General features: G+C 49.8%; 9 protein-coding genes across 9 annotated transcripts; 3 read left to right on the forward strand and 6 right to left on the reverse strand.

Moving 5' to 3' along the window:
- FTJAE_3686 (n-acyl homoserine lactonase) lies at positions 1-733 on the reverse strand (the record flags this gene model as incomplete). Its single annotated transcript, XM_037350010.1, has 1 exon — positions 1-733. A coding segment is annotated over one exon (733 nt), but the record flags the coding sequence as incomplete, so codon positions are not given.
- A 741-nt stretch (positions 734-1,474) lies between these two features.
- Positions 1,475-2,512, reverse strand: FTJAE_3687 (arylamine n-acetyltransferase; the record flags this gene model as incomplete). The annotated part of the gene is made up of 1 exon (XM_037350011.1): positions 1,475-2,512. The coding sequence occupies one exon, from the start codon at positions 2,510-2,512 to the stop codon at positions 1,475-1,477; it is 1,038 nt and encodes a 345-aa protein (XP_037209101.1).
- A 1,153-nt stretch (positions 2,513-3,665) lies between these two features.
- On the reverse strand, positions 3,666-5,469 carry FTJAE_3688 (transcriptional regulatory; the record flags this gene model as incomplete). Its single annotated transcript, XM_037350012.1, has 2 exons — positions 3,666-5,382; positions 5,426-5,469. 2 exons carry the CDS (start codon positions 5,467-5,469, stop codon positions 3,666-3,668), a joined length of 1,761 nt encoding a protein of 586 aa, XP_037209102.1.
- Positions 5,470-6,204: 735 nt separating this feature from the next.
- FTJAE_3689 (triacylglycerol lipase V precursor) lies at positions 6,205-7,845 on the reverse strand (the record flags this gene model as incomplete). The annotated part of the gene is made up of 1 exon (XM_037350013.1): positions 6,205-7,845. The coding sequence occupies one exon, from the start codon at positions 7,843-7,845 to the stop codon at positions 6,205-6,207; it is 1,641 nt and encodes a 546-aa protein (XP_037209103.1).
- A 404-nt stretch (positions 7,846-8,249) lies between these two features.
- On the forward strand, positions 8,250-10,122 carry FTJAE_3690 (malonyl synthetase; the record flags this gene model as incomplete). Its single annotated transcript, XM_037350015.1, has 2 exons — positions 8,250-8,478; positions 8,549-10,122. 2 exons carry the CDS (start codon positions 8,250-8,252, stop codon positions 10,120-10,122), a joined length of 1,803 nt encoding a protein of 600 aa, XP_037209104.1.
- A 274-nt stretch (positions 10,123-10,396) lies between these two features.
- Positions 10,397-12,236, reverse strand: FTJAE_3691 (general amidase; the record flags this gene model as incomplete). Its single annotated transcript, XM_037350016.1, has 5 exons — positions 10,397-10,921; positions 10,971-11,330; positions 11,384-11,578; positions 11,628-11,900; positions 12,186-12,236. The coding sequence occupies 5 exons, from the start codon at positions 12,234-12,236 to the stop codon at positions 10,397-10,399; spliced, it is 1,404 nt and encodes a 467-aa protein (XP_037209105.1).
- Positions 12,237-12,819: 583 nt separating this feature from the next.
- On the forward strand, positions 12,820-14,622 carry FTJAE_3692 (salicylate hydroxylase; the record flags this gene model as incomplete). Its single annotated transcript, XM_037350017.1, has 7 exons — positions 12,820-12,862; positions 12,912-13,008; positions 13,059-13,210; positions 13,263-13,324; positions 13,379-13,741; positions 13,801-14,388; positions 14,596-14,622. 7 exons carry the CDS (start codon positions 12,820-12,822, stop codon positions 14,620-14,622), a joined length of 1,332 nt encoding a protein of 443 aa, XP_037209106.1.
- Positions 14,623-14,919: 297 nt separating this feature from the next.
- On the reverse strand, positions 14,920-16,632 carry FTJAE_3693 (transferase family III; the record flags this gene model as incomplete). Its single annotated transcript, XM_037350018.1, has 1 exon — positions 14,920-16,632. One exon carries the CDS (start codon positions 16,630-16,632, stop codon positions 14,920-14,922), a length of 1,713 nt encoding a protein of 570 aa, XP_037209107.1.
- A 183-nt stretch (positions 16,633-16,815) lies between these two features.
- On the forward strand, positions 16,816-18,105 carry FTJAE_3694 (3-hydroxyacyl dehydrogenase; the record flags this gene model as incomplete). Its single annotated transcript, XM_037350019.1, has 3 exons — positions 16,816-16,933; positions 17,173-17,327; positions 17,395-18,105. The coding sequence occupies 3 exons, from the start codon at positions 16,816-16,818 to the stop codon at positions 18,103-18,105; spliced, it is 984 nt and encodes a 327-aa protein (XP_037209108.1).
- Between the last annotated feature and the right edge of the window lie 211 nt (positions 18,106-18,316).

Consider the following 18,316-nt stretch of genomic DNA (forward strand, 5'->3'; position numbering starts at 1 on the left):
ATGGTCGGAACTCGCCACAGTGGTGAGCGATGTCGCCGCCCAGAAGCATGAAGGAAGGGGGATCGGCAGTTGTTCGAGCCAGAGCAGACATGTGTCCGACCGCATGGCCTGGCGAACTCAAGAGATAAAAGCTTCCATCGCCGTAAAAGTCATACGCGTCAAATTTGCCGATTTCCAGACCCTTGTCTTTTTTGAAGTCGATCTCTATTAACTCACGACCCTCCCAAGCTGTTTCATTGACATGCGAGTCCCTGACGGTGGGATAAGCAGGTATCATATTGCTCTTGAACCCTGGACCAACAACGAGGTCCGTTGTGCTCGGGAAGGTCTGTGGATCACCAGCATGATCAAAATGCCAATGTGACCAAATAATAGCCCCAACGTCATCTAGGCTCTGTCCGTTCTCTTGCAGAATCGAGGCAACGTCTGTTTGCACCTCAATCTTGCACCCACTCCCCTTGATACCAGCGACAAACGTCTCTGGGAGATTCTCCCAATCCTTTCGCACGCCGAGGTCAAATACAATGGTATCATATTTTGTGTTGGAGCCATGGTGCTTGATGAGGAAGGAGTATGATCCGACGTTGATAGTGTCGAAGCCTGGTACGAGAGGTTCCACAAAGGTCGATGCGGGGAACCCGCTCATGAAGCTCGTTGTGTCGATGATGTAGACTTCGACGGTATTTGGAGAATTGGGTATATCAACTGGTGGGGGTAGTCGACAGGGAGTCATGTTTCCGTTTAAACAGCAATTAAACTCTTGGTATGCCTAGAAGAATTGTTTGTCAAAAGTGACAGTTCGGTTGAGAGCCTAAATTGTCTTAATTCTGCCCATCGAGCCTTGTTCTCTTAACTTATTCAGGTGGCAGCGTCCATGGATTATCCGGGTAAGAAGCCGAAGTCGGCACACTTATCTCTACCACCCTTATTCGCGTTAGTCCCCAGTGATGGGTCAACTATTTGCGGGGTAAAGAAGCTATGTAACTCACTAGGTCTCCTTGATCCGCTTAGTCGGTAGTTCAAAGGGTCTGCAGCGGGTGCAATGGCCCGATATCCAAGTGCTGGTATCTCTTGGCTGATGCGGGGAAGTAACGGGCAAGTCGGATGATGAGATCTATCACTCATCTTATCTTCTGACGATAGCAACGATATTTAGAATATAGAGATATCGGACACGGAATTATTCCGTCGTATCTACTCGCTTCAGTGAAATAGAAGTTGGAGATTTCTAGCATGTAGTGAAAGTGCATGGGCATGGTCACTATCGAAGATATCATACATGCGGGTGTCGATTGAAGGCCATGTCGACGACGTGGCAGGATGTCACAAGCTGTTACGGCGGTTTCGTGCCTGTATAAACTCATTACGAGTTTTGGCTATTTACAAGGCGTGAAATGTGCTGTTTAATGCCTCCATAGTTCATGGTGTGCTGCTTTCAAAGATCAAAATAAACATGCTCTTCTTATTCCCTAATCTACGCAAGTCTCTTGTCTTGAGGAAGACTGTTCTTCTCCTCCTGCGTCAAATTGACATCAAAAATCTCTACCAAACCCTTGATACGCTCCTCTTCCGTCTCAAATTTCTTGACGACCTTGCGGTCACTACCAATCGTCTCCCTAACAGTATCCTTGAACAGGGTGAGGTTTCCAATAATCACCTCCTTGTCCTCATCCATAATCATCTTGGTGCAAGTGATGTACCTGGTGAAGAAAGACCGCGGGTTTGTTGACGTAAACCAAGACATGACCTCATAGTCCTGGGGTAGGAATTCTGTCTCGGTGAAGCAATACACAGGCGTCCATGTCTTTTCACTCTCCGCTGGATTGTAGCATACGTCGTAGCACCACACTTTTGTGGCGTGAGAAGGACTTGTAGCGTATGTCTCTGAGATGGAGCGTTTCTGAATGCGGATCTCCCGGGGTGCAATGCTGAGACTCTCGAAGCCATCTTGCAGCGGGAAAGGGAGGTTAGGTCCCATGGACCCCATTCCTACATCGACGCCGTACCATTCATCGCCCAGGAACACGAGAAGAAGCATATGGTTCCATCCGTCGTAAGTCGCGCTTTGGTTCTTGCGAACCTCGGGGTAGGGGCTCATGGCGCGTGATACACGACCACCGCAGTTGCGCACTTCGTAGCCAAGTGAGCGAAGAGCTGTGCCGAGAAAGATGTTGTTCTCCATACATCGCCCTCCTCGACGTCGCATTACGATCTTGGTGTATAGCTCCGTAGGGTCTAGAGTGACGATCTTATGAGGATCATAGTGAAGGACGAGGTTCTCAAAAGGGACATTGCATGTGTGATAGCGAGTTATGGCTTGCAGCAGAGGAAGGCCATGTTCTTTTGTCCGGGCCAGCGAGGGGTCTTTCAACACGCTGTTGCCAAGGTCTAGAAACCTCTGAGGAAACCTGAGAGTTTTGAAGTAATCTTGCAGCTCAGAGGGAGTGTATCGCACTCGGGCAGGCTCGTCAGGGAGCTGAGTGAGGGCAGTTGGATCCTCGAGACGCGCCATGGTTTGAGTGACGGTGGAATAAGCGGAGATGATAAAATAATCGTTAATCACTTGATACAATTCGATGTCTCCAACTCTTGCATAACAACATTGAAGTATTATACAAGATGCTATCTAATAGTCGGACCGAAGCTCCGCAATTACGATCCGGTAGATAGCGATTAGTTGTCATCAGGTAAGACTAGTCAAGCCTGCAAGGACTGCACGGTTCGTCATAAAGCGGGGTACGTCGGGGAGTTAGATCGGCTCATTTCCGCAGGGATAATGTTACACCACACTGGCGCAAGTTCAGACTCTACGAGGGCAACAAGCTTTCATTCATTGATAGTAGATAAACTTGAGGTGAAGTTGAGATAGATTTAAGATAAATCTTAGATAAATTTAAGATAAATCTTAGATAAGCTTCAGATAAGCTTATAATACAAATGGATTTTTCTGTTTCAACAATCAGGGTTCTTGTTAATATTCTACATGTAGTCCTAGCGTGAAAGGTTAAGCGAGCTCTCAAGATGAATCGCTGTCGTCAAGTTCAAGTGAAGTTACACCAGCACTGCCAAGCTATCATCGATTCAATTCATTTCAATTCAATACATCATAAGCCGTATAAATCCGCCAGATCCTTACACTAGCCACCTCACCCTCCACAAGGAAAACCCTCCCATAGGCCATTCACAAAACTCATGCCATCAACAGGAGATTGATTAAAATGATCAAAAATCGCCGGATCAAACATTTCCGATGCAAAAAGCTGAAAAGGGTCCATGTTATCGAGATTAAAAGACATGGCGTCCGCAGAACCAGTAGAGTTTGACCCGTTGTCGTGAATCGAAGCCGATCCAGCATCTGGAGCAGTTTCTAACGTTAGATCCTTGTTAATAAAAGTGACCAGAAAGGAAGAGTGTTGATGACGAACCTCTTATGCCGCACATTCGCGAGAGTCTACGGATGTATTCCAGACAACTCAGCACGAGACTATTCTCGTGATCCAAGTTGAGAAATATCGTTTCTGCTTTGCTGAGGAGGAACCTCATGTGACTGGCTGATGCTTCGTCTACTACAGTGTCTCCATGCTGTGCCCAGAGTAATCGCCCGCATATCACCAGTGAAGCAGTGAATACTAGATGAAGGAATCAGCAGGCGACTCAAAACATACTTAAGAGGTAAGCTTACCGTAGTAGAGCGTGAAATACCATACTCCGAGGTTATTCTTGCTCGTTGCATCTACACTGATGACGGAATGGACAATGTCAATTGTTAGCTGTGCGGAGCGAACACATTCATGCGCCTCCGCCATGGCGAGCTGTACCAAGTACGATGAACCGTCATTCGCTACGTCACCATGTCGGAACAAGTGTCGAATCGTAGCGCTTAGCAGTGGTTTATGTATCAGAATACTCAGATTATGATACCTCATCGTGAGAATCACGCGAAGCCTGTTCGCTTTTGTGTTTTGCAAAAGAGCATCCGACTCGGCATCGCATAATTGAAGATGTGGAGGAAGATTCGCCGCCCAGAGTCGGAGTTGCTTGCGGAGCTCGCCTGAGGCTTTGAGATGGGCCATTTCGTCGGGATCCGAGTCGTGGTCGAGGTTTGCGCCGTACTGGATGACCAGAGACTTGCTCATCACCTGATACATCTTGAAAGACACGGCCAAGAAATCGCCTGGTAGATCAGTGGCATCGCCAGAATTTGCTGGTGACCATCCAGATGCGAGCTCTCGCCTTATCATCTGCTCATCTGGTATGCTCGCGGGCCTCCCTACAGCTGTGCTTAGTACCTTGTCAAGACAGTATATGACCACCCAAGTCCGGCGGCGATACTCTTTCTGTACAGGATCAAGCGCCCTTTCAGTGGACTCGGTATGAAGCCCCAGCGCCATGGCTGATCGAATAACGAGGCCGTAGTTGTTCCAGGCCTGCACAGAGCGTGAAGTTCCCTGGCAGTGAAGAACGACCAAGATCAGATAATGAACTATCTCAAGACTTATGACGCGCTTGGATAGCTCATTGCAGAGACCCAGGGCTCTTTTGTAGAAGATGTTGGACCTCTCGAAGCGCTTCTTGGACGATGTGGTGTAGTCCCTGTCAAAGTTGCTCGCCATGGCGAATACCATGTTCAGAGTTCCAAGCCACGTTCTGCGAGCTCTCGTGAAGCCGTTGAGTCTGCATTCATTGTATGTGTTCCTCATCGTTTCCTCGTGGATGAAGGGGAAGACAACGCCAGCTGTATCAAAGTACAGATCGAGCAGAGTGTCCATCTCCTCGACAGATGGCAGGGCGGTAGGTAGTGAGTCTATCGGCGTCGCTGTGCCTCCTACAGAACCTTTGCTCTGGGAGACACTAGCTACAACACTCTCTCCCAAGACAGAAGCTCTGTCGAGCCCCGACGGTGCGCCCGGTGAGTGGTGCGCGACCGCGATGGCGCGGAGAAGCAGTTGCGTAAAGTTAATGTTGGAGGCTTCGCCATAAAACGCCGATGTCTTTTCCTCGACAAACGTCATGGCCATTCCATTGGGGATGCCTTCCTCGTCCTGAGGTTCTTCGAGGCTCGTAGCACAAGTCCCCGTACCTGCTCCGGAGGGCGCTGACGCTTTCGTCGGCGCAGTCGGTGCAGGTGAGGGCATAGACTGACCAACGTTGATGTTTCCATGGTGACATGGAGAGGTATTTGCGTTAGTGCAAGGCGAGAGATGACCCTTGAGGACATCGTTCAATCGCTGGAGATTATGCTCGACAGAGCTGACACGCTGTTCGAGGTCGGTGACGTAGTCCTTGCGAACAATGACATTGGTGGCAGAGTCACCAGGCTCGTACATGCAGTCGAAGCCAAGGGTCAGGCACGAGGAGCACGAGGGGCGCTGTCCATCGCATCTACAGTCATGTCAGCCGTGGTTCCGGAAGGGATAGCACGCACACAGGGTGGTATGGTATACCTCGACTTGCGTGAGCGACAGGCATTACATGCTAAGCCAATGCGTCTTCTCTTGTTTGTCGGTGGACCCGTCTCAGATTGATCCTGCTCCTGGTCTGATGGTTTCCTAGGCTGTTCTGGCATCACGTAACGCGCGAGCTAACACGAGAGTACAAAATGTGGGGTTGGAATATGGGATGGAAGAGAAGGGTAAAGGAGCCGGCGATGCCGGGTTCATCGGGGAAGCGAGCGAAACTGAACAGTATTATAGAGAGGTCGACGGGACCTAGCGGGGTATCTCGGCCTAGAGCCCGGTCTTATCAGCGATACGTTATCGGGGTCCAGTGAAGTCTAGGCTCTGAGCCCCATGATTATAGTGGGCTTGTGACTTGGATTAGGTACAGGCAACAATGGATGTTTAGTTCAGGCGGGGGCATGCTCAAATGCTGGCCCAATGGCCAGGGTCGTGAAGGAACTGAATGCTCTATATGACGCGGAGTCGGCGAGATATATATTAGATTACATATAACCTCTTCTCAAGTACTATACCAGAGTGAAATTCAAGTGCTTTTCTGTATCTAGGTATCACACTTACTTCTTAGCTGATTACTACCTTATGAATTGGGATCTAGCTATACAGGGTAGCGGATTAGTCTTTTAAGCATTGCACTTGTTATATGCCATAAACTAATAGTTATTAGCAGCATTGACATATATATTTAAATAGAATAGGAGACTATCTGTGGTAATTCTAGAATTATTTTACAGATAATTAGCATGTTTTAGTGATTTGCTTTTCCTTCTGTACCCTCAAGCCCCGAATTGACAAGCTTCCAAAACTCAACACCATCTTCCCATAAATTATCTTCCCATACATCAGTCTCACCATCACTTCTCCATCTTCTCATACCTTTAGGATTCTTAGTCCCCCAATTGACTTCATCGCCTTTCAAAAACGCCGCAAAACCCTCATTCCAGCCTTTCAACCACTTCTTCTCCTGATCGTTCAGACCGTTAGTATACCCGCACCCCCACAACCAAACAGGAATGTCAGTGAGATGTGTAACTCCCCACTCAGATGGAATCGTCTCCGCTACGCAATCGAGCCTTCTCTCAAATCGATAGCGTAAAACATCTCTACCAGCTCCAAGACCACCTGCGAACAAGGCGTTGTGGAAGCCGCGCTGAAGATAGTGGACTTGAATATTGGCGTAGACGCGCCCGAAGAAGTCCTCCCAGTTATCGTACCCCGCTGGTAAGCTCCTCGAGGATCCGCAGTAGTGGTCCATGATCTTTTGGGTGACTTTTGGGGAGAAATCAGCTAAGAGTCTTTGATACACGGCGGAATAAGACTCTTGAGGAGTGCGCCAGCGACGGTACATGATATGCTCACTCTCGCACTCTCCGTTGATTAGTCTTATCCCACGAATCTTCATTCTTTTGGCGAATTCCCCATTGTTGATTTCATCCATCAGCTCAACAGGATAGAAAATGTCATCTGCCAAGACTCGAAATTCTGATATTCTCATTCCGGTTTGGACTTGGACGAGTCTATCATGAGGAACAGCTCGGAGACTGGCCAGTTTCTCATCATCTGAAAGATCCAGATTAATGCCGAGCCTCTTGAGTAACTCGTCACACTGTAGTTGTTGATCCTGCAAATCTTTGGGCATGACACCTGCACTGTTGGAGAACATTGCCACTCGTCTTATGATTGCCTTTTCTTCTGGAACGCGAAATAGCTCATGAGCTAGTTGTTGAAAGGTCGAGTATGCGCCAGCTGAGTAACCAGCTACTGTGATATTTGCAGGGTCACCGCCAAAGAATCCTATGTTCTCGTGCGTCCATTCCAAAGCTATTCTCTGATCCCATAGACCGTAATTTCCGGTAGCTTCTCCATTAGAGCTCGCTTCGGCGGCCAATGCCTTGCTCGCGAGAAACCCAAAGACATTGAGCCTATATGATGGCAGGACCATAATTGCCCGAAATGCAGATTCGCTCAAAAGCGACACTAGGTCTTCTGGCTTTGTGTTGCTCGTACCGACTTGGAGGAAACCCCCATGGATATAGAAACACACTGGCCATCCATTCTTAGGAGGAGGACCAGCAGGCACCCAGATGTTTAGTTGGAGGCAATCTTCGCTAATGACAGAAGGGTCGGGCGTGTTACTGCTGGGAGGTTGGGGGCAGACCTTGGAACCATCTGTGAACTTGCCTGGCTCTGTTGCTGTGCCGTATCGGTAATCCTTGGGGAGCCGCCGGGGGACACGGAAGCGCCACTGTCCAACCGGGGGCAGAGCGTATGGTAGAGCGCCAAAGTAGTGCACGGCTGGAGAACCATGGGAGGTGATGGTTAAGCCCTCGATGTGTCCCAAGGACCCTGCATTGAAGATGTAGCTCTCTCGGTTGTAGTTGTCAAACATGGTGATCAAAGTGGAACGAACAAGGATAAAATTGCATACACGATTAACGGACTCTAATATCAGCTATCTAATTATTGTTGGGGCTTCGCCTTTACTTGGATCAACAATTCGACCACCTAATACCCTCGTTTGTTCGTCGGCGGATCAGATGCCGAGACTGTCGGAACTACTTCTACAGGCCGATTTTGCGTATCCGATCACCCGCGTTAGCTAATTCCACGTTAGAGGAATCACAAGTCGGCATTTTACCAAGTGACCCGCTCGGTCCCCGCCGATTCCCCGATAGCGCTGCTCAACATTTGGGACGAGTCTCTTAGGCTTGACCTGAAGCCATTTGAAAAGACGTCGCAGAGTCTGCCTCAGCATGTTCACGGCATATCCTCATCTTATCTAATCTGTCGACAATGACCATCACTCTACATCGTACTGCCTTCCTTGAGGCTATCCTCAAGCATGACGGGTCCTCGGTTGCTGTAGTGGAGAACGAGTCTGGCGCAAGCTTCTCCTATAGTTCATTGCTTAATAGCGTTGCGCGCGCCAAAGAGCAGTTACTGGCCAAGACGGGGAAATGCGATACTAGTATTTCTGGCGAGAGAATTGCTTTCTTAGTAGAAAGTGGCTATGAATATGTTGGTATGTCTCTGTCTCTATACTCTACCCTCGCCACCACCGTGTCTTGTGCTTAGCACTAATCTGGACCCAGTGACACTCTTGACCATTCTCGCGTGCAATGCCATTGCTGTGCCACTGGCCCCTTCTTTCCCCGCGCCTGAACTAAGATACATCATCAATAACAGCGAGGCCCTCGCTCTCATTTCTTCAGCCAAGTATGTTTCCAAGGCCGAGGAAGTACTCGCGGAGGGCTTGGACAACACCCCCTTGTTCTGCCAACTCGATGGAACGCGAAATGTCTCTAAGATTGAGGAAGAAGTCAAGTTGCGCGACTTCTCAGATGAGCCTCGCGGCGGCATGATGCTCTTCACCTCGGGAACTACTGCACGACCAAAGGGTGTCGTTCTGTCCCAGACAAACCTCACAGCTCAGGCAAAGTGTCTTCTAGAAGCATGGAAATATGCTCCCAGCGATAGACTCTTGCATGTCTTGCCACTTCACCACATCCACGGCACCGTCAACGCCCTTCTCACACCACTGCTGGCCGGTAGCAGCATTGAGTTCATGTACCCGTTCAACGTGAACTCAGTCTGGACACGACTGGCTGCCCCCTTCTTAGAGACTGAGCAAGTAAACGGCCACGGTGAAAAGACCAATGGTGCTCAGAAAGATGAGACAAAAGTGCCCATCACTTTCTTCACCGCAGTCCCCACCATCTGGTCACGAATGCTGAAAGCACACGATTCTTTATCACACGACATGCAAGCGGCCGGCAAAATAGCGGTGTCGCCAAGCAACCTCCGACTCAACATCTCTGGCTCAGCAGCTCTCCCGAAGCCAATCCGCGATGGTTGGATGCAACTGACCGGCGGAAACGTACTTCTAGAGCGCTATGGAATGACCGAAGTCGGAATGGCGCTCTCTTGTGGTCTTGAGACTACTGATCGTGTAGACGGTTCTGTAGGCTGGCCGCTGCCGTCCGTTGAGGCGCGGCTCATGGAAACCGACGACGAGACTGGAGTTCAAACAATCATCGAGCATGGCGCTGAGATCGACGCTCACTCTGGAAAAGAGCGTATTGGCGAGATTCAGCTTCGTGGGCCTACTGTGTTTACTGGATATTGGCGCAATCCCGAGGCCACTGCCAAGGAGTTTACGACTGATGGATGGTTCAAAACCGGCGATATTGCCATTCGACGACAAGTCCCGGAATCTGGTCTCGGGAAGTCAGGCACCTGGGCAAAAGGACCAGCATACTTCATCCAAGGCCGTCGCAGCGCAGATATCATCAAGACGGGCGGCGAGAAGGTTTCAGCCCTCGAGGTCGAGCGCGAGATCCTCGCCCTTCCCGAAGTCGATGAGTGTGCCGTCGTCGGTCTACCATCTGAAGCTTGGGGGCAGAAAGTCGCAGCTGTGATTGTTCTCAGCAGCAAGCCTGGAGGATCGATGAGCCTGCAGAGCTTAAGGAGCGCGTTGAAGGTGAGGATCACGGCGTATAAAATTCCGCAGGATTTGGAAATTGTGGAGGTCTTGCCACGGAATGCTATGGGGAAGATTAATAAGAAGCAATTGGTCAAGAGTGTTTTTGGAGAGGTTGAGAAGATTAGGAGGAGAAGTATTGATCTTCAAACAAAACGGCCTGTTCTAAATGGGCAACGCGGTTAGAATGTATGAAAGGGAGATATGTATTGAATCAAATTTGTCAAATTTAGTCTTGTATTTGCATCTATGTTCATCCACGTGAAGGCCCTATTCCCAAGCTTGACCTGTAAGAAGGCAAGCCATGAACAGTATGGAGACGTCTCATGACAAATAATGTAGAGGCCATCGTCCTGGAAAACAGATGAGCCGATGTGTATTCTCATCGCAGAGGCTCATAGCGGAGCACATTCCAATATAGCGAATGAATATAGTATGCAAATGGCAGACACTCTACTCACTATAATAAACTGTGAATCTGCTGAGCCGCCCCGAGCACCTTCTCCTCTTCGAACCTTCGTCCAACAATCTGCAAGCCTACATGACGCCCGTCCATCGCCACAGGATGATATAACTGCTGATTCCAGGCATCGATCTCATTCCGCGGAACATGCGCCCAGAAATCCCCGTCGTTCCCATCCATGGACGCCTTTCCTGCTGGGAACGTCAAGGCCGTGTAATCCAGCAAGTTGAAAATCTTGGTATACCCTGTCCAGCGACAAGACCCGTGAGGCACTGCGGTATGAGGCATGGCGGGGACTAGTAATACATCGACAGGACGGCCAGTAGGTGATGGTTTGTTATCCCACATATCGTGGTAAGCCTCTTGGATGGCAATCTTTCGCTTGTTGAGTTGCCAATACTCAAAGACTGAGATTGGCTTGCCGCGGTTGACGAAGGCTTGGATCTGTGGAATGAATGGTTCACCGCCTGCTGAGACAGCGCTTCGGATATCTTCACCTCCGTCGGCGGAATAGTAACCATCCTGTTCTGAGTAAGTCACTGTCGATTCGGTGCAGCAGAAGTTGACTTACCATGATATCTATAATGCTTGAGTTCAAGCTCGAATCCCATTCTATAACCTCATGGCCAGCAGCTTCCAACTTTGTGACCAGGTCTCTGAACACACGCTCGATGGGTGGGTGAACCTTAACCATGCCGTCATCTAGCATAGCTCCAATGACAAGCGGTCTCGTCGAGGTGGCCTGGAAGATACCGTCTCTCCATGGGACCGGCGGCAGCTGGGGATCTATCGCCCAAGGTTCAGCCTCAATAGCTAGCTTAGTCACGAGTTTGAGACTACTCAGAGATCTCACCATGGGCCCTACGGCTGATGGAATGTGTTGTTGCCCGTCAAGTGTCACTTCAACGCCACGATAAGATAACCGGCCACTCTAAGATTTTGTTAGAGCGTCTTTCGGGCATGAGGTGATTCATGTCTACCTACACTCGGCTTCAAACCCCAAAGACCATTCATGTGGCACGGAATTCGTATAGAGCCACCAATGTCTGTGCCCCAACCAATGATGGAAGCACCCATTGATAACATAGCTGCCTCTCCACCGGAAGAGCCTCCAGGGGTGAGCTTTGGATCCTCTGGATGAGTCGTCAGCCCCCACAGAGGATTGTCTGTTTCGCACCACTAGTAGCCATGTCAGCAGGTAAGATCTATATGGTCACATATCCCGTACCATGATGCTCTGGGGAAGATTCGTTTTTGCGATTATGACAGCCCCGAGTTTCTTCAACGTTTCTATAAGTGGTGCATCGTTCTCGGCTGGTGAAAATGCCTTTGCAACGTAGCCTAACGTCGAGTCCAAACCCTTGATGTTGAACTGATCCTTTACTGTGATTGGAACACCGTGGAGTGGGCCCATTAGTTGACCGTGCTCTTGCTGAAACTCATCAAGCTTTTGAGCTTGCTCAAGAGCACCATCAAAGCATATTTCCGTCAGGCAATTGGTCTGTCGGTATTAAGCAAAGTCTTGGCAGAGTCTTTGGGAATCAATTTACCTGTTTCTGCGCTTCGCAAGCTCTAAAATGACGGTTAGCATTGACGAGTTTGGAACTGTGACGTCGACTTGCCTTTTAATGTAAGCATGGATGACTTGAACAGCTGAGACTTTTCCATCTCTGAGGAGGCTTGTCAAAACCTCGACATCGACCGTTTCGAAGGAGATTATATCAGATATGTCTGATTTCAAGTGCTTGTTGATTTGCGCGTCTCGGATAGCGCGTTTCTCTCTAACAACTTCTGTCCAGTGTTTGTGCACCTTGGTTGCATCATTGCTCGTAGTCATCTTGAAGCGATTGCAGTTGTTCCTCTTCGTTCTGCAGATGCTAACTAGTTTACTTTTCGGCTGTTTAACCACTTGCTACGTCCCGCTGACCCAGTCTGGAGATGCAGGTGCAGGTCGTCGTGTCACCCGCGGAGATAGCGGAACAGGACCGGCTCAGCCGAAACGAATCAGTACGCCCCATCCAGACCCTGACAGTGTACAATTTTCTAATCTACACTGTCTCGCTATCCCTTAATTGATTGTCCAGAAAAAGATAGATAGCGGATGGTGCGACGTCCGGGGAGAGACCCGAGGCCGGGTCGACACTCCCCCACAACTTTGACCCCATCACTCGATTGTGCTGCATCTAATCTGCAACAGCTGATTCTGGGGCAAAAGCGCCGAGAGCCGATGCCGGTCTTGCCCCGCGCTCGTCTGGCCACCCAGCCTGAGAGAGCTCTCTTGCTTAGTTAGAGACTTCGGACGCAAATGACGATATTCATATACCAGTTCGTTGAACCACAGCACAAGTTGTTGCTCGAGACAAGATATCACGACATCACACGACAACAGCGAGTTATCCCAAGATCAAAATTAAGACACAATGGCAAAGACTTCTCGCAATGAACTACACGTCGCCATCGTTGGTATGTCTCGCAAATATCCCACCCGCCGTTAAATAGGCTAACTCGACAGGTGCCGGCATCGGCGGCCTCGCTTTGGCCATGGCTCTGCACAAGAAGGGCATCTCCTTCACGCTGTATGAAGATGCAAAGGAGTATTCGGCAGTAGGGTAAGCAGTCAGCAGCGCATTCCAGTGGATTGTCGCTAATGTTGAGCCAGCGCCGGTATTGGATTCGCCCCTAATGGCATGCGCACGATGGATCTCATTGAGCCTGGTTTCCGACCTCTCTACGAGGCTATATGTGTTGGAAACAAGGGCGAGGACGCACAAGATATCTTTTTTGAGGGTATGCTACTTGAAGAGGGTCTTGGTAAGTCATGGGATTTCTTGTAAGGCTGAATCTTTTGCGCTGACTGAATCAGGTCGCGATAAGCCGTGGTATGGTCATTCCGGATGGGGCCATCCAGATTACATCCGCAAGTCTGTGAGTATATATGACAGATACAACAAGAAACTTGGTGCTAACAGCATATTTTAGGCGCATCGCAAGACCCTTCTCGACATCATGACCAGTTTCATCCCCATCGAAAACGTCAAGTTCAACAAGCGCCTCACCAAGATCGAGGAGCGGCCCGATGGCGTCACACTATCGTTCCAAGATGGAACAACAGCCGAGTGCTCAGTCCTTGCTGGTGCAGATGGCATCAAGAGTACTGTGAGGGCGCATGTCCTTGAAAACTATCCCAGCCAGATCGCGCCCGTGTATGCAGGTGCTTACTGCTATCGTGCTGTCATTCCCATGTCAGAGGCGTACGAGATTCTCGGTGATCTCACCGACGTTGCCAAGTTCTACTTTGGACCCAAGCGCAGCGCTGTTACGTATCGCATTACGGGTGGTGAAGTAAGTCTACCATCCATTCCCTGACTTGGTGTGACATCGCTAACCATTGCTTGCCTCAGGAGTTCAACTATCTCCTTTGCGTCGCCGATTCCCCCGATGGTTGGAAGCTCAAGGGCGCTGTTACAGAGACCATCTCCCACGAAGCCATGATGGCCGACTTCGAGGGCCCAGGCGTCGACGATCGCTTCCGACAGCTCCTCGCCAAAGCCAAGCCCATCAAGTGGGGTTTCTTCCATCACTTCCGCACAGCATCATACTACCGTGGTCGAGTCGCTCTAGTCGGTGACAGTGCCCACGCCTCGCTACCTTTCCAAGCAGCCGGAGCAGCCCAGGGTCTAGAAGATGCCCTGGTCCTATCCAACGTTCTCGCGGAGATCGCCGAGCTGCCCCAGCGTGGCGCAGAGCTGGTCCCCTCTATCCAAGCAGGACTGTCCGCCTATGATTCCGTCAGGCGTCCTCGTGCGCAGAAACAGCTGGAACAAGCTGCTGAGGTTGGCCGCATGATTTTCTTCCAGCATGAAGAGGCCGGTGACGACATGGATAAGATTCTGCCTAGACTGCAGCAGGGAAGGTTCAACTGGTTGTGGTTCCATGACATGAACGACGATGCACAGGAGGCTGTGAAGAGGATGCAGAAGCTTATTAGTGTAGGTTGGCCTTCTGTTTCTAGGATATGAGGTCTGGAACCTTTGTGAGGAATACTATTTGCTGGAATAAGACGACAGAGATTTTTATGCTTTAGATCAATTAAGGAAATAATGCAGTTCGATCCCAAGGCTTGTAGGGCATATGTAAAACATAAACTGCCTTCATACCAAACTTCCAACAATTTGGGAGACCTGAGACTGTTCTAGTACACTGTCAGTGAGGATGCCTGCTGAAAGAGAGAGACTGTATGCTATAACGTCTAAGTTGTGAGCTAGATGTATTGCTTGTGGTTGAGGCCAGGTTCTGTCTGCTGGAATAAGCTCTCGGCCTCGCGATGGAGAGCCTAAATCAACACAGTCAAAGAATGTCTTAGATAAAGCCACCTAATCAGTGTTCATTTCGAGCAACAGTCTCAGTAAGCATCACTCAAAATACATGGCATGGACAAGATATATATCGTTGTAGTCCTGGGAGTAATAGGATAGAAACCGACTTTTTACTTCATCGTGCTAGGCTAGAGCCTCCTCTCATTAATTTAAATTTGAAAACATTCTGAACTCATGATGGCAGAACGGCACAGGTGGGCTGTTCCACTTGGGCGAGTACTCTTTCTTGTCGTACCGCACGACCGGCCCAAGAACACGTAAGTCAGACCCAAAGACAGAGTCCGGGAAGTGAACATAGTGCTTTTCATCCTTGATGAGCTCGCTGTTCTTTCCCCAAGCATCCAAGATGGAATAGTACAGAGGTGCAACGTGCACATCACTCGACCAAGTTGGGAACTCATACTTGTTTCTGATCTTCTGAACCACCTCCCTTTGATACAGGCGAACCCCTGAATCCAGAGTCGCCATATTATAGGCTGTAAGTGAGGCATGACCATGGTATGATCCACCAAACTTGGCACGATCTCGAATACCGCACATGATGGTCAGGGCAGTTAGGATACCAGTAGACATGTCTGAGATAGGCAGACTGGGCAGGACACCTTGGCCTTTGGGGCAGCCGAACGATTGGCCCATGACATATGAGCTCCCCGCCGCGGCGTCTGCTACCTGCTGCCACCCAGGTCGCTCTGCGTAGTAGCCATCAGGGCCATAACAGTTCTCGTCCACATAGACGACACCCTTGCCTCGTTTTCTTGCTAGTTCAAGCGCGACCTCAGGACCGAAACCTCTTCGGGCCAACGATCCCAAGCGGTAGCCCTGCAAGATGACATCGGCTTGCTCAAAGAGCTGCATCAGCTTCTTATGGTCGGCTGGGTCTTCGAGGTCCAGGTCGATGGTTGTCTTGCCAGCCATGAGCGAAGATGGTTGAGCTGGCGTATAATCCTTGAGCTTAGATGAATTGACGCGTATGACCTCGGCGCCCAGAGATGCGAGGGCGGCACCGGCAGCTGCACCAGCTATGATGCGCGTCAACTCGACAACTTTAATACCAGCGAGTGGTCTTTTGTCCTCGATGACGGGAAATGAAACAGGTGCGAGGCTTGCACAGTGAGATTGTTGTTTGTAATTGACCAGAGGATGTCGTGAGAGAGACCTGCCCATTTCTGTCTGACGCCATTCTTCAGGAGAGTAGACAATTGATCCCGAAAGACCCTTCTCCACCACCAGCTGCTCAATTTCTCGGGCACGATACTTACGAACTCGCTCCTGGATGAGCTTATACGCAGCATCGTTGGTACGAATCTCACCGTCGAGATCTTTGCTGATACCAAGAAGGGCCAGCATCTTCCACGAATCAAGCGAACCATGAAGCTGGAACCACACGCCGCTATCAGCAGTCTCATAGATGGCCGTTGCGCGGTACACGAGCGGCGAGTTGGAAGCACGGTCCTTGTCCCACTGCGGCACAGTCGGCAACTTGATCACCTCTGGGCCTGTGACGCCATCGATATTGACGAGTGCTGCTGTAGCGGGGTAGAGGCCAGCGTGGTTGACGTCGATATCTATTTGGTTGCTGCTGGTGACCCCACGAAGATGAAGGATCTCGAGACCGACTATACCGACCATTGCATGTAGGACTGCTGTGACGGCTTGAGACTTGATTGGGCCTGGAATGCAAGGCAGATCATCGCCATAGAAGTTTACCCCGCTGAGGAGAGCTTCATCTTTGGTGAAACCGGGTGTTCTTGCAGCAAAGATGCGTAGTATCCTTTCGCACTCTGCTGGAAGCGGACTGAATGCCGTGTCGACAGTGGTCCCCGCACCATAGGTCTCGCTGGATGTGTTGGTAGTCATTATAGTGAGTTGTAGTGGACAGTCTAGGGTAGTGAATTCTTGCGGGTCATAAGTCAAGGTGCTTCGAAGTAGTATGTCTGGTCACGTTTATCGCTGAAGCTAATTCACAACAGACCAGCTGTACTTCAAGTAATGGGTAAAGTGGTTGCGCGATCCGGTCTTTACGGGTGCCTAGGCTTCAAAATGCCGTTCATCGCTTTTGTCGGCCGTGGTCGGTCCGTAAATTTGGAGTCCGGTATCCCTTCCGCGGACTTGCCCCGGCTGACACCGAGTTTAGTTGGTGCAATGGATACACCAGAGTGTGAGTTCAGGTAGTGAGTAAAGGGAGGAGTAATTAACAAGTAATCAATTCACGTTAATTATCCACAGAACTCAAAAGCCTTGTCCCGTTCGTGAGCAAGTACTAACAACTCATCAATTTTTCCTAGGCATTCGAAATGGCACAAGAGATACGAACCGTAGCGATTGTTGGCTGTGGGGTGATTGGCATGGGTTGGGCAGTGCTGTTCCTATCAAGAGGCCTGAAAGTCATAATCTCAGATCCCATGGAAGGAGCTGAGAATGCCCTCAAGGCATATTTTGAGCAGTCACGGTCGTATCTGGAAGGGTTTGGGGACTATGATAAGCTCGTCTCCAACTATGAGTTTGTTCACGACATTACACCGCGGCTAGCAGAGGCCGACTTTATTCAGGAGGTAAATATGCCCTTTACGCTATACTTCTGTACCTACAATGGCCATGACGCTGACTGATGTCTTACAGAATGGACCCGAGAGGCTAGAGTTCAAAAGGGGTCTTATTGCAACATTGGACAAGCATGCTCGACCAGGTGTTGTGATAGCATCATCCTCATCAGGTCTGCCATCTTCGGATTTCATACAGCAGTGCAAGCGGGATTCCACCCGTGTCCTCATCGGACACCCTTTCAACCCACCTCACCTAATTCCCCTCGTCGAAGTAGTACCTCATATCGGCACAAGCAGCGAGTCTGTCAACACTGCATTGAACTTCTACAGATCTGTTGGGAAGAGGCCAATCCTTCTTCATCACGAAGTCCCCGGCTTTGTGTCGAACCGCCTCCAGGCCGCAATCAACAATGAAGCGTATAGTCTCATCAGCAGGGGAATTGTCTCCGCGGAGGATCTCGACGCAGCTGTCACGTCTGGACCTGGACTTCGCTGGGCTCTGACGGGCCCGATTGCTACGAATGCTCTTGGTGGCGGAGGCGGACCGGAAGGGTTTTTACAGCGGATGGAGAGACTTGGGCCGGCGATTCGTGGATGGGAGGATGATATTTTGAAGCATAGATTTGACTGGAGTCAGCAAAGAATGTTGGCGCTCCAGGAGAGTGTGAATAAGAGCCTGGGTGCTGTTCAATGGGATAAGCTGGTGAAAGAACGAGACTTGGTACTACTCCAACTTTTGGCTGCGAAGGAGAAGATGGCCTCTATGTCAATACCGTCAGGTCACTGATAAGACCAGTCAGCAAGCCGTCCATAAAGAAATAGTTTATTCATTCCGTTCTGGGCTCGAACTCTCTGTTAACTTGTATAAGGGCTAAAGTGTGTGTGACGACCTTACGATTAAACAAGGTTTCAACCTTCAGGTTAGGAGTTAGATAGGCATTACTGCTTCCCGGCAAATCTATACCTGACAGATGATTGGTGTAAAAATACAAAGACAA

Source organism: Fusarium tjaetaba (genome assembly GCF_013396195.1).
Source record: "Fusarium tjaetaba strain NRRL 66243 chromosome Unknown NRRL66243_c0000070, whole genome shotgun sequence".
NCBI lineage: Eukaryota > Fungi > Ascomycota > Sordariomycetes > Hypocreales > Nectriaceae > Fusarium > Fusarium tjaetaba.